General features: G+C 39.6%; 1 protein-coding gene across 1 annotated transcript in view; it reads right to left on the bottom strand.

Moving 5' to 3' along the window:
* stk32a (serine/threonine kinase 32A) overlaps positions 1-15,419 on the bottom strand; it is a 67,480-nt gene that overhangs the window by 36,807 nt on the left and 15,254 nt on the right. Inside the window, exon 4 of the mRNA XM_085363987.1 lies at positions 10,038-10,211. Coding sequence (XP_085220113.1) covers positions 10,038-10,211 — 174 coding nt within the window. The remainder of the gene's footprint in view (positions 1-10,037; positions 10,212-15,419) is intronic.

Here is a 15,419-nt window from a genome sequence, read left to right as displayed (position 1 = left end):
TTATTGTTTTTGGGTTGTTGTTTTTTTTTTTGGTGGAAATCAGGAAAGCTAGTACCAGCTGGCACTTTAATCTCCATTTATGAAATATGAGCATATAATTTTCCTCTCCCTCTCTTCCCTCCCTCCTGTTTTTTTTTTCTTTTTCTTCATCTGCTGGGAAATAAAACATTAACACGCTCCATGAATAAAGGATACTTCACTTGAAGACCTGACAAATGCTCCCCATCTCAAACAGCTGATGGAGAGTAAGAGTAATGACTTTGTCTGCAACCATACATACAATTTACTATGTTTTATCCTTTTTTTAGAGCACAAGAAGACCCACTTCCTTTCACCTTCACTTAAGCAGATAGGTGAATTAAGATCATATTCCCTTTCGGCAGCTTAGCAAAAGGTCTCTTGAGGAGAAGAGGGCGGAAAGAGCAAATAAATTATTTGAAGCACAGCTATGTTTGTGCCACTCCCTCTGAGAAAGAAAGAGACCATCCACAAGAAGAAACAAAGAACGAGGATGTACAAGAGTAGAGCATGGATAAGAAATACAGTAGGAAGTTGGAAGAGGAAATGGCACAAGAGGTGAAAAAAGGCAGCAATAATGAAAGAGATTATGAGGGAAAGGTAGAGTGTACTGCATGTGTGTATACATGTGAGAGAGAGGCTCAAAGAGGAGATGAGGGGAAGAGATCAGAGCTTGCAAAGGCAGAGCCTCTTTAGCTGAAATAGGGTTGCTGCTGCAACAGCTGGGTCTCAGTATGCTTCAGTTCATTTAATAAGAAATAGTAATGTCAATAAATAGACTGGTTAGTTTCCACACAGAGGCAACAGCAAACAATGGGATCTGTCAGTTTTTTCAGCATCTTTTGACTCTTTTGACTTAGTTTTTAGGTCCAGAAGATGTTTCATGTCACTTGGTCTGATAGTTACCTATGCTTATGCTCATACTGAGGCTGTTTCTGAGGCTGCTGGCTGGTGGCTGACTCTAAGTTCTGGATAGTTTTAGCCACTTAACCTTTGTTGGCTTCTTTCAAATGTTTGTGTTCAGCTGAATGAAAGCAATTTAAGTATTTGATTAAGTTTGTTCTTACAATCTCGTTTGTGGTGTTCATCTTAACTCAGAGGGAAGAGCTTTCACGCTAACAACATAGCATGTGGCTACAAGTGTGTGTGTTTGTGTCTACTTAACGGCAGTACTGTGTGGATGTTGTGCATGCATGAAAGCGATCAGCTAGCAACTGGTTATACATGAGGCTAACCAGCGGGTCAGGGCCAAGAATGCTTAAAAATCTGCCAATATCAATTCCTGTCTGGTTGATCATTGCATCTCTAGTTTAGTTTGAAGCTTTTTAAAATACTTTTTGGACAAGAACAAAGGTCTATCCCACAGGAAACAATACAACATAATAACAATGTAAGACCAATTTAATATTTGTCAAGGCCTTTTAATAAGAAATTGTTTATATTAAAGCAATTAGACTTTGTATTACTGGTTACTTTGTATTATTAGTCTTAGAGCACTGTATTGTTAACTTTAAAGTTATCTATATGAATGACAGAAATCATCTGTATATTAATGGTCCTTACAGCTTTACCAGGCATATCCATGAAAGCATCAGATGGAGCCAAGGTACATACCTGTATGAATTTTTCCATACATGCATTGCAGGATGTAATGTACGTGCAGATTTCTTGTTGTAATGTCAGCATTGATTATATTTAAGTATAGCCACACTTTTGAAAATTTAGTTGTTTCCACCATTTTCACTAAGCACAATCCTCCAGCGTGCTGCACAGCAAGTGAGAGATGCTCCTTCCCCTTGCACAGATTGTCTGAAAGAAAGGTGCTCCTCCCGGATTAGAAGGAGCAAAAATGTTTCATGTCATAAAATGTTAATCTTATTGCAAGTTAAAAAGTGACTTGGTCAAACGAAATGTACCAATATTGTAGTTTGGATCTTTCTCCAAAACAATTAGAATCCCCCCAGCACTCTAGTGCACTGTAGCTATCATGAGGACACAATGGGCAACTGAAGTGGCTGATGAAAAAAAATGTGGTGGTGACCAACTGACTACAGCCCAAAAATCACTCAAATATACCCCTTTAACTGAGTCCATGAACCTCTGCTGCCATCCTGGCCAATTGGCATAGCAGCAAACGCATGCTGGCCTGAATACAAACCCTCCTGTTCATCCTTTAATAAACCGCGCATTGTCAAAGCCACTGTCCAGCACCTCGTTGCCATTGTGGTGAGCAGCAAACTCAAAATGCAGCTAGCTGGTACCCTGGTGGGGTTCTGGCTCAAGCTTAGCTAATAAATCATCACATTCTATATCAGTCTGGCTGCCATTAGGCAATCTGATCAAAAGCTCCACGCCTATCTGATGATGCAAGTATATGCAATTTAGACTTTTGCCTTGAAATGAGGAGATGTGATTAGGTGTGACAGACAGAGTTTTGTAGTAAGCTTAATAGAAAAGTGAACAGTGTCCTTGTGAAGCTTCAACATTCGGACGCTGTAAGATGATGGAAATGGAAAAGAGAACATCAACTACAGTTGCTTAAGATGAATGTACTGCACTACCAGTCTCACTCAGTCAGAGTTCGTCACATTGCTATCTCTCAGTACATTAAAAAAGCAGTGCAGATAGCAAATGAAGACAACTTTAATAAAAGAATCCATAATTGCATGCACTGCAGCAGCAATCAGTGCTATAGCATATTATTAAAGTTCTACCATATAAGTGCTTGTTTTCATGCACTGCTTGTAATTTTCAGCAACTTTGGCACAGCTGTGGCTCCACGCTGTAGTGGTTAACACACAAAAAGTCCCCCAGTTGAGACTGAGATGAGACACAAACCCAGCTTCAAGGGGTCACAAGCTAGTGTAAGCCTAGTGCCGATCCCAAATCTCTGTCAAATCAAACATGTGGTTCTGCCTCATGTGGGGACCCTTTCAAAATAAAGGAGCATCTGAAGAACCTTTGAACTTAATGCCTCATTTGAATGTCAAGTAACTATTTACTAAACTTGCATGTAGCTCGGGTTTAACTTACTGAGTTGAGTAGGTGACCCATAGTGTTAAAGCAGAGGCCTGGTTTGAATCTGGCCTGCATGCTTTCCCTTGTGGGCTTTCCTGTCTTCTCTCCACTATCCTAACACAATAAAGGCTAAAACCCCAATAAATGCACTTTAAAAACTTAACTCAGGGGAGTCCTAAAAGGCATTTTTAAAAAAGCCAAACGATTAATCCTTTAACGACTTTAATGGGCAGTCTGTTTCCTGACTGCAACATATTGACTCGTTAAGAGCACAGACTGGTTGACAACATGTAAGTTTTTCCATTATGAGGATTCCAAGAAACACTGAAATGCACCCGAGGATGCACAGATAATTGTTGTTGACGTCAAAGAGGATGGGATGAGGTAAACAACCACAGAACACACACACACACACACACACGGACAAACAAATACACACACGTCCCCCACCGCATTCTTGCCATTTATCTTTCCACTTGTTTGGAAGGATTTGTCAAGTCTCTGAAGATGTCATATAATTGAGACTCAGTCTAATGTAAATAATTCAGACTTCCCACAGAGATTTATGTTAAACAGTAAGCAATGCAGAATTAGGTTTACAAGATATAGGAGAACCAGAAAATGAGAAATATTAATGGCCCATAAAGCCTATAGACTAGTAAATCCCATTATTTAGTTTTTTAATTAAAATGCAAAAAGTATGGCATAAAAATTTAAATTGAATAAGGTTTTGCTTTAAATAATTTTTTGGACATATTTCAAAAATATTTTTGCTTGCTTGTTTTTATGACAGGTGACTTAATAAACACGTTAAGCACTATGTATATACTATATATGTGCTTTTGAACTAGTCATAGTATGGATACACACATATTCCAACAAGCCTAGGTGTGTAGAGAGTTTTTGTTGTTTAACTGCAAAAATACCCTTAACTGCTTTATGTGATACTGAACTAAAAACAAAATAAAGGAGTAAAAGGTAGAAGTAAAAGGTATCAGGTAGTTGGGTACAGTTCCCGCTTCAGTTTAATGTCTAAAGGATGTGATGTAGTAGTGCAAGATCTGACCATCTAGAATGTAGAATTGGTATATCTGACAAATGAAATTTAAAGCACTCATACTTGAATAAGCTGTGTCATCTTCATTTTATTGTACAAATCTGTTTTATGGCTCCATGTTTAAAAACCTGTTCAACACCTGTACCTCTGTACTGTAATAGCATATGCAATACCAAACTTACAAAGTCTATTTTAAGGTAATATTATTTTCCATTAAACATATTTCCACTTTGTGTTTCATGCTCAGAGGTTGCTCTATTGTCCCTTGATGACACTGAACTAATTTCCCTCCTTACAGGATGAGCTGAAAGACTGTTGCTAAGATTGAATGTTCCCATGGGACCGTTCATGTTTCCATATAGCAGCAAACTATACCGTGCAAGGACTCATTATTGAAAATTACATAGATATGTCTGCTGATGTTGCCATTGTTGTCTCGTTATTATGGTACCCAGAATATAACTGGGACATAACTGCATAAAAGACATTTACCCTGATCTCAAACCACACCAAAACCTACATACACTATGCAAAAGCCTCGAGCCACCTCCCATTATCTAGTTATCAATATAATGTCATTATTCAGCTTCTAAGGAATCAGACTTTCTTGTAATTTCTTGTAATTCTTGATCAATAGTTCTCTAGTTATGAAGGTCTTTCAAAGCGAGGGGATTTTTTTTGTTGCTTGTTAAGCCACTTAACACTGACCTATGAATCATTCAAGCATAAAAAAAGGTCCAAACTCAATGGATGAACCAGTGTTGTGTTTACACATAGCAGACATCTTAGCAAATAATTCATTTTAAATGGTATCTTCATTTCTAGTAGCCTGATGTAAAAAAAAAACCCATATAATTTCTTCTCATTTCTTTAGTTGAGTTTGAAAAATGCCCAAGATAACATCGTTTTACAGGGATCACATTGTATTTTTGTAACAAAGTGATCCCCGAGGAGCTAGCATCATAAACAGTGTGTGCGGTTTGTCCTCAAAAAATGTAAGAAAACAAGTGGAAGGCAAATTGCCAGGCCTATTTATGGTAGATCTTAAGAAAAAAGCAGTAAAATATCACAGCAGAGATCTGACACGGGACCTGAGAGATGCATTGGCTCTTTATCCATGTACGGTTCATCAAAGGTTCATCAGAAACGCTGTCAGTGGAAGGGCGGCTGTCAAGAAGCCATTTTTGAGGAAGGGAAAGAGGAAGTAAAGACTGAGGTATGCCAAATTGCACAGGAACTGGACTGAAGATCATATGGAGTCATGAATCCAAATTAGAAAATTTTCGTTCACTAGTGATTATTATTAGTGTAATAATAACAGAGGAGGTCAGGAGAGAAATCTAACAGCGAGTGGAACAGTAAAACGGTGTTGGCTCTGTCTTTCAGCATGTAGTGTTGGAGATCTTTTCAAAATGGATGGAATTATGAATACATAAAAGTACTGTCAGATTTTCATCCACCATGCATTACAATCTGGAAAGCATCTGACTGGCTGCGGATTCAAAAAACAAACATAAATATGTTAGGTTTATATTGTTGGATTGTCATTTATGCTTAGAAATATATTCTCATATATGCTTAGATTTTTATAATTGATTGCATAAAGATAGAGGTCTGATCCTTAGCAGTCTGCAAAGACTCTGTGTGCCTCCCAGAGCACTCTGGCATACAGACATATCTTAAGGTCATGAGAGAGGTCGTACCTTCTCTTACTGATTTATGGTATAGGAGGACACCTACTCTGTATCTATTTAAGTATAAGAGCCCTTTGTTTAGGTGGACCGCTGGACTCCTAGCACCAGCTTTGGGGAGTCTTCACAGGGTCACATCTTGACCACACACACACACACATCTATACATACACACAGACAAGGTACTCTTTGTTTACAGCAGTGTTACGAGGGAACAGACGAGAGTGACTGGGGTTCGAGCGGAAGGAACGGCGCTCGTCACAGTTCTCTCCCTCGTGCACGAGATCAAACAAAGAGCTCTGCTTGGTGTCCAGTGCTTTTTGCTGTTGTAGTAGAATTGTGTCGTTCCAGCAACATTATAACAACATACAATATATTTGCTCATACGAGCTGCAACACAAACTCAAACTAGACACAATCCGAGAAATTTTAATGTTCTACCAACTAATAACTTAAATAATATATGTAATAGTAAAGGGGTTTGTGTATGTATGTGTGTGTGTGTGTGTGTGCACGGGTATTAACATCTTCCTGGGGACCAAAAATTGGTAGTTTACTATACTTGTGGGGACAAACAGCCCTCATGGGGACCCCACGAGTTTGAAGGCATTTTTGAGACTCAAAATGTGGTTTTAGTGTCAGGGTTACAATTAGGTTATGGTTAGGTTTAGGGTAAGGATCAGGGTTAGGCATTCATTTTTGATGGTTAGGGTTAGGGTAAGCGGCCAGGGAAAGCATTATGTCAATGAGATGTCCCCACAACGATATAAATACACACGTGTGTGTAGAAGCATCAGTACCGTATGCTGATATCCAGCCATCATATGGAAGAAGCTAATGCCATGCGTATTTTACCTCTGGCATGATCAAACTTGTAAATGACATAATTAACATGTGATCGTGTTGCATGTGATTAATGTCATTATCATCACTGCTCCCCTAATTATCATCAAAATCATTAAAGACCAACGGAAAGAGAATCTGTATGTCTCGTATTTATACCCATATAGACAGGTGCATACACACACAAACGTCCACTGAAACGCATTCGCTCGGCGAACCCAAGTCAGCGCGTCCACGTCTGAGTGAGGAAATTATATATTCAATTTCCATACAGATGAGCCGAGAGTTACTTTCAGCTCCTCTTCCTATTTGAAGCTAATGAATGCAGATTGAAAAGATGTTGATTCCATCTAAACAAACGCCCCCAACACCTGCGCATCAACTGGCAAGTCTGTCCTCTCCAGGACTGAAATAGAAAACATAATTTAAATATTCATACCCTCAATGGGCTGAATGAATAAGCAAATTATTAATCCGTCCCACTTATTTCTCCTCCTCTCTTTCCTGTGGAGGTTTAAGAGCGTGGACAAGAGCAAGTAGCCTGCTTAACGTTAAATGGTGTAATTTGTTATCTGGGGGTGTTGATAAATTAGTGTTCTCTGTTACAGTGATGTTTCCTATTAGTCATGATCTGAGAAGGTCTTTTTCCTATGTTTGTGTCTTTGCTCAGACATCAGAGTGGAGGAGTAATTTTAAAGACCAATATACACAGAAAGCATTTTATCAACTGTTTTTGCTGTCAGTCAGTAGTGTCTGGATTTCATCAAGTGTGCCCATCGACACGCAATCTAAAACCTGTCGTGCCCTCTAAAATCAATGAATGAAAAATGGTAAAAGATGATTTATTCTGCTGAGCCATCATCAAAACCGTTTTTATATGGGAAATTTTTCCATCAATCTGGTGTAGACAGTGGGTCTGGCTGCCTTCCTTAAGGTCCGCTTTGGAAGACAGCTTGTTCTCAGGACAGAAACACTAAACAGAGGCCTGAGTCAGTGGGAATTAACTCAGGTAATGTGGATTCCCAGTAAGTGGTGTTCTGAATACAGACATTACATTGCTTCAGTGAACATCATTATTAATAGCTAATTTTCATGGACTGCTAATTCATAAAATGTACAAAAACTATCCTGTAAAGCATAAACCGGGTAAATGAAGAGAGTTCTTTGTATGATACAGGGTTGCTGTATTGTTGTCTGTTACTATGTCACGAGTAAGGCAGTTTTTTTTTAACATTTTGCACACTCAATGTACTTAATGTATTTTGGCAGCAAACGTTAGCCAATAATGGAACATCTCATGCACTTTGAGTTATTCAGCAACTTAAAATAATAACATTTGGCAGTAGGCACACTTTTATTGGCTCTCTGAGTTGTGGTTTTGCCATAACAGCAGATATTTCTGCCTGAAAAGCACTTGACTTGCATTTTGAAAATTAAGTAAGGCATCAACACAGCAACATACAGTGGGGCAAAAAAGTATTTAGTCAGCCACCGATTGTGCAAGTTCCCCCACTTAAAATGATGACAGAGGTCAGTAATTTGCACCAGAGGTACACTTCAACTGTGAGAGACAGAATGTGAAAAAAAAATCCATGAATTCACATGGTAGGATTTGTAAAGAATTTATTCGTAAATCAGGGTGGAAAATAAGTATTTGGTCACCTCAAACAAGGAAAAGCTCTGGCTCTCACAGACCTGTAACGTCTTCTGTAAGAAGCTTTTCTGTCCCCCACTCGTTACCTGTATGAATGGCACCTGTTTGAACTCATCATCTGTACAAAAGACACCTGTCCACAGCCTCAAACAGTCAGACTCCAAACTCCGCCATGGCCAAGACCAAAGAGCTTTCGAAGGACACCAGGAAAAGTATTGTAGACCTGCACCAGACTGGGAAGAGTGAATCTACAATAGGCAAGCAGCTTGGTGTGAAAAAAATCAACTGTGGGAGCAATCATCAGAAAATAGAAGACATACAAGACCACTGATAATCTCCCTCGATCTGGGGCTCCACACAAGATCTCATCCCGTGGGGTCAAAATGATCATGAGAACGGTGAGCAAAGATCCCAGAACCACACGGGGGGACCTGGTGAATGACCTGCAGAGAGCTGGGACCAAAGTAACAAAGGTCACCATCAGTAACACACTACAACGGCAGGGAATCAAATCCCGCAGTGCCAGACGTGTTCCGCTGCTGAAGCCAGTGCATGTCCAGGCCCGTCTGAAGTTTGCCAGAGAGCACATGGATGATACAGCAGAGGATTGGGAGAATGTCATGTGGTCAGATGAAACCAAAGTAGAACTTTTTGGTATAAACTCAACTCGTCGTGTTTGGAGGAAGAAGAATACTGAGTTGCATCCCAAGAACACCATACGTACTGTGAAGCATGGGGGTGGAAACATCATGCTATGGGGCTGTTTTTCTGCCAAGGGGACAGGACGACTGATCCGTGTTAAGGACAGAATGAATGGGGCCATGTATCGTGAGATTTTGAGCCAAAACCTCCTTCCATCAGTGAGAACTTTGAAGATGAAACGAGGCTGGGTCTTCCAACGTGACAATGATCCAAAACACACCGCCCGGGCAACAAAGGAGTGGCTCCGTAAGAAGCATTTGAAAGTCCTGGAGTGGCCTAGCAAGTCTCCAGACCTCAACCCCATAGAAAATCTGTGGCGGGAGTTGAAAGTCCGTGTTGCTCGGCGACAGCCCCAAAACATCACTGCTCTCGAGAAGATCTGCATGGAGGAATGGGCCAAAATACCAGCTACTGTGTGTGCAAACCTGGTAAAGACCTATAGTAAACGTTTGACCTCTGTTATTGCCAACAAAGGTTATGTAAGTATTGAGTTGTATTTTTGTTATTGACCAAATACTTATTTTCCACCCTGATTTACGAATAAATTCTTTACAAATCCTACCATGTGGATTCATGGATTTTTTTTTCACATTCTGTCTCTCACAGTTGAAGTGTACCTCTGGTGCAAATTACTGACCTCTGTCATCATTTTAGGTGGGGGAACTTGCACAATCGGTGGCTGACTAAATACTTTTTTGCCCCACTGTAGATGGAACTGGCGCATTTGATAATGGCCGTAGTCTCTGGCAGAGGGTAAACTGTTGTGTCAGGGATGACCTTAATGTCAAGACATCTTGACCTTGCCCTGTGGTGGAGCAGTATTAGAAAACTATGTGGATGAAAACAGCCAAGGAGAAAAGAGGAGTGCGCAATGCCCAAGCTCTGGTGAAAAATGAGGCAGGAAGCATAAGGAGGACGCGTGCTGAAGACTATTTCCGTCCTGTTATTTTTAAAGAGACAGAGGGCAACAAACCCTTAACTGTATCATTAAAGGTAATTACAAAAAACTATATATTGAGTTATAAAAATGTCAGTTTATAGAAACACCTCTTACCTGTGTATGATGCGCTTGGTGCGGAGATATCCCAGAGCCAGAGCCAATTCACAGATGTAGAGTTTGACAGTGCTCTCTGAGAAGTGCACATTCTGCTGGAGGTGGTAGCGCAGGTCTCCGCCCAGAAGCAGATCCACCACCATAAACATGTCCTCCTCATCTTGGAAGGAATACCTATAAAGAAAGATAAGTCACAAAGAAGAGTGACATGGTAACAAAGAGTCAGGGAAATGGCAAAGAAAACTGGAGAAAGAAATAAAAACTGAGGAGACATGTAAGAGGAGGAGGGAAAAGAACTAGGGAATCAAGGGGTGATAAACCCATCAGCAAAAAAATAAGATAACAAGCGCAAATTGAACTCATGCCAGGTTTGTGCACCTCAGGCAAATCAACCTTTTTAAGATAGTGTGTAACACCTTAGTATAAAAAGATTGACAAGAACAAAGAGTTCAGCAAAACCTTTCGGGGTTTTAACAACATGATCTCTATTAAAAACAACCTCGGAAGCCTTGCATACTCTCAGAGGACAGGTGCTCCTCTAAGTCCAGGCCTAAAGAAAAACACTCATCACAGTCTTTCACATTGCAGAAAATGCTGTCTACGTGACGCCTGTGGCAAAGTTCATTAACCTTCTGTCAGGGTTGGGGGTTTTTGTTCTCTCCCTTCCTCTCTCTTGCCTTTTCCCCTTTTCACTGCTCTCAGGTGATGTTTGGGATGGTTCCCTGATCAGTTCCCTAATCTTACTGTAAACTGAATGCTTTGGTCTAGGTCGTTATGACACTTTTAAGGCTCAGAGAAATGAGAAAATCCCACAGAAGTGACTACACAGGAGGCATGTGAGACAGCTAAAACAACACTCTTGGTTGAGCACTTTTGTACAGCTTAAAGAAGAATTCCAGGTGTTTCCCCCATCCATGTGGCTCCATGGGTACAGGTATGTTTAGGAAAATGTTATGTTGCACAAATGTTACATGAATGGGGTTTATTGGATTGACTGAAAAGCCATAACTGTCAGGGTCCTGGGTCTCCTGACCCAGCGTTTTAGTTCATTGTGATTTTTGTATTATTGTACTTGGTGTGAGTTTCTATGGTTTCTAGTTTCGATCTCTTGCCCTTCATGTTTCTCTATGTCCCCTCTGTTCTGTGTAAGTCTGTGTCTGCATGTTTGAGTTCCCCTCTGTGTCTCTCGGTTCTTAGAGTCCTCTGCCTTATGGTTTATGTCTCTGAGTTTCTTAGTTGCTGTCTCCACTGTGTCAAGTTCGCGTCTCTGTGTGATCCTTCCTGTTTTACTTTGTAGGTCCGTGTCTTATGTGAATGTGTCCTGCTTTGCTTGTCTCGTCAGTTCTAATTTCCCCCAGCTGTGCCCTCCTTCTGTGTCTCATTCTCCTCGTTACTTCCCAGTGTATTTAGTCCCTGTGTTTCTCTGAGTCAGTGTTGCGTCGTACCCTCAACAAGCTGTGTGTGTTTTGCCTCTGTGTTACCAGTGTTTTGTTTCCAGCTCTAGCTCCAGTTCAGTATTTCTGCTTCAGTGTTTTGTCCACCAGCGTTTTTGTTTGTCCTTTGGTGAGTTTAGTTTAGTAAGAGGTTTTCCCAGCAATAAAGCTGCGCTTTAAGTTGAACTTCTGTGTCTGAGTCCTGCATTTTGGATCCACCACTCCTGCTTGCCTGCCTGCCACACAGCCAACCATGACAATAACAATGGGAAAATCCAGGCTGAAATGCAAAATTCTCCTCTAAGATGACAGTTTACAGAAAATAGACATTGGACAATGTCTACTTTTACAACCTTATTTGTTTGGGTCATAATTATTAATCATAATAACCTGTCAGTCAGTCTTAATAACTATCATTCCATCCATCCATCTTCTTCCGTTTATAAAGACCAAAGTGCTGCACAAAGCCTTCAAATTACATATAAATACACCTGAGATATACTTAAGTACATCATCACTCGATTTAAAAATATAATGTGAGCCACTATCATCCTTACACTTGTATGGCAAGGATAAAAAATGTGCCTTTTTAGTTGTCTCCACATGACATTGTATCATGAATAGCTTGCTAACTATTCTTGTTTCCTCTTAAATTTTCCGTGGGCTCAATTTTGCATAGTTTTTACAGTTTTTACAGTACACGGTAGTTAATATTTGCCTATATATAGTCCTGTATTGGTGTTAATCTGTGAAGTATGCGCTGAGTGTGACTGCGGTCATCAGTCTGCTCATCCCTGAAGCTCCAGCATGCACAGCCAGCCTGTCTCAGCGAGAAGTCCGCTGCGTTGCACTTTGAGTAGCTGTTGCACAAATAATTGATTTTACATGCTGAGCTTCTCACCGGGGATGCACTTTTTGTTCACTCCATTTAAACAATGACTTAATTAGTTTCTCACCCACGACTAATTTATGCAAAAATTGTATAAAAAAATCGCAGATGCCTGCTTTTTTTTCCAAAGCTCGCCTAGGGTTTTGTTCTGCATACAGTTGGCAACACAGTGTCCTACATTTCCACGTTCATATCTTGCATAAAATATCAGATCTGCTGCTACACTCGATTGAAATGTGGATTTAATCGGATGCAAACAGCCTACAGCTGAAATTGTTGCATCTTTGAAAAGAGTATTTCTGTTATTGCCGGCAGAAAAGGATCATCTTGGCTAAAAGTCAAAGTGTAATGACCAAGGATGTCTTTTTTTGGCTGTATTGGTGAACACCCTGAAGGTGAAGCTTTTCTAAACTGGATGGATGGAGATTGATTAAGCTGACTCCAAACTGTCTACTACGGCTCAGATAATGCTGAGACCACTCAACATCTGATTGCCGCAGCCTCCGAGTTTGGAAATACTATCTGTGGCATGGACATCCTGGAGATGCATATATTTATATGCAACAATAAATATTTATCCTAAAGATAATCCTATTTCTGACTCTCTTTAGGATATCCTATTTACCCAAAAGTCAACTACATTGAATCAGGCAAAATATGTTATTTTTGCACCAACGAGGTGATTCCAAAAGAGATCTATGCCAAAAACCTGTCATATCTCAGTATGGTGTGCAAGATATCCTTAAAAATGTGTCAAGCCAAAACAAATCTACAGCAGATTAACAGAATCTGGAAGTCATGTCCTTATGAATAAGAAAATAAAAGCCTCATCAGAAAGTCTCAGTGTGTGTAGATGTAGGAAAGGCTGACACACATCATATTACAGAAGAATTTTAGTGAAAATCAGTGCAACAGTTCTTATGGAGTGAAAAACCCATATTTGAAATTGGCAAGAGGTACAACAGCAAGTGTTTAAAGCCATCTGTAAAACACAGTGGATGCTCTGTCATAGTTTTAAGACTGATGGAACTACGAAGGCAGAAACGCATCAGATTTTAATCCAACAATAATGTCATCTGGAAAGTATCTCTTTGTTAACAGCTTCATTTTTCAGCATAACAACGATGTCAAACAAATTGCCAATGTAGTAAAAGCATAGCTGGATGGAAAAACACACAATGGAACGCAATCAGTCATGGATTGGTCTCCCTAGAGCCTGGACTTCAATAATGTGGGGGGTCATCTCGGCACAGAATAGAACAAAAGGCACCCAAACGTCAAAGAAGTACTTTGAAAGTCCTTCAAAAACTCTAAAGAACGATGTCTTAAAGAAATTACAGAGAAGCTTGTCTAACAGAGTTCAGGTTGCGATGAAGAATAAAACTGGTCATAATGAATAATGACGCATTGTACAAAAGCTGTGCTGGGACAATGAGAATAAAAATGTATTCAGAAAAGAGGACCTTTAACAGGAGTCTACCAAGATTTTATTCTGGAAAAGAAAAGTTTCAGCAGATATAACTAGAGTGACAGAGTGGTTTGGCATGTATGCTTGTGTGTGTGCATAAAGATGAAAGAAAGGAAGAGTGAGTTGGAAAACGATATGACGCTTAAGTCTGGCACAGAAGGAAGAGACACACATCAAACCCGCATCATATTAACACCACACTCTCTGCATTGCTTGACTTTGATGCAGGATTTGTAGTTTTTTCGGATGACACAACTCCAACTGTGTTCAGGGAGAGTAAAAATGTTCTAGCTAATTATATTGCTCTAGTTCTGTTTACAAAGATATGTGAAGAACTAATGAACCACACATTTGGATATGCCAGTCTAGGTGCTATCCTGTTACTGCGTACTTCAATTACAGAAGAATTATAGAAAAATAAACTGTAAGGAGTTAAATAGCAGGAACAAGTATGCAAATTTTTAAATGCGATGCTGAAAATGTGTGAAATACTGATGACTGAAAATCTGAAAATCTTGCCAAAGACTCCAAACCAAGATAGGAAAAATAGGCCTTTTTTTGTTTAAAGTGTGCGCCAGATAACTTTTAGTGATTGTCGGATGGACTCTATTTTTACTCCATCTACTAATCGTTTGATTGACTGTCTTTGCTTCTCATTTGCTCTCTTGCGGTCTCCTGTTTCTCTCATCCCTTCTCTCTTATTCTACCTTAGTGTTTTTCTCTTTCTGTCACACACACATGGAGTGTAAATACCTCTAACTGAGCCAATTTAAGGAGGTAAAGAATACAACAGGACTCTGTCACAAGTATTTAGGAGACACAAACGGGACATTAATTGCTCATTTTTCTTGGCCACAAAACAAGAAAAGGAGTTACTTGTTTAATATGTATACAAAGAGATGATTTCTTCTAATGTGCTGAGTTCAGCAACTTTTTTTAAGACAGGGGAATTGATCTTTACATCTGAATTAAATGTGCTTCTTGCTAATTTATTCATTACTACTAACTATTTAATAATTATTTATTTTATGTCATGTATACTAGAGATATCATGAGCCAATCTTATGGATTTCTGTTTGTGTCGATTTAGGTATATTTTAATAGGCTAAAATACAAATATGAGAAAAAAGGGTCACAAATATTGGACATTCCTATTCTTTGCATTTAATTCATTATACATCCAAATAGTTCATTAATTACCAATTACATGCCAGATACCATATGCATTTAGGCATGCAGATATGGTCAAGATCACCTGCAAAAGTTCAAAGCAAACATGCGAATGGGGAAGAAAGGTGACTTAAGCAACTTTGAATGTGGCATGGCTGCTGGTGCCAGATGGGCCAGTCTGAGTATTTCAGAAATTGCTGATCTACTGGAATTTTCATGAAAAACCATCTGTGGGTTTTACAGAGAATGGTCCAAAAAAGAGAAAATATCCAATGAGCATAGATCTCTGGATGAGATTGCAGTGAGGTGATAGGAAGGCAACAATAACTCAAATAACTACTCGTCAAAGGAAAACTGGACAACTGAAAATTAGATTGTTGCATATTCTGGTCATTCTTAGTTTCTGCTTCAACATTTGAACA

Source organism: Diplotaxodon limnothrissa, linkage group LG10 (assembly GCF_057381915.1).
Source record: "Diplotaxodon limnothrissa isolate DT_005_m linkage group LG10, D_limnothrissa_male_GT1.1, whole genome shotgun sequence".
NCBI lineage: Eukaryota > Metazoa > Chordata > Actinopteri > Cichliformes > Cichlidae > Diplotaxodon > Diplotaxodon limnothrissa.
Note: the sequence above shows the minus strand (reverse complement) of the source record. Positions and strands in the feature narration are given on the sequence as shown.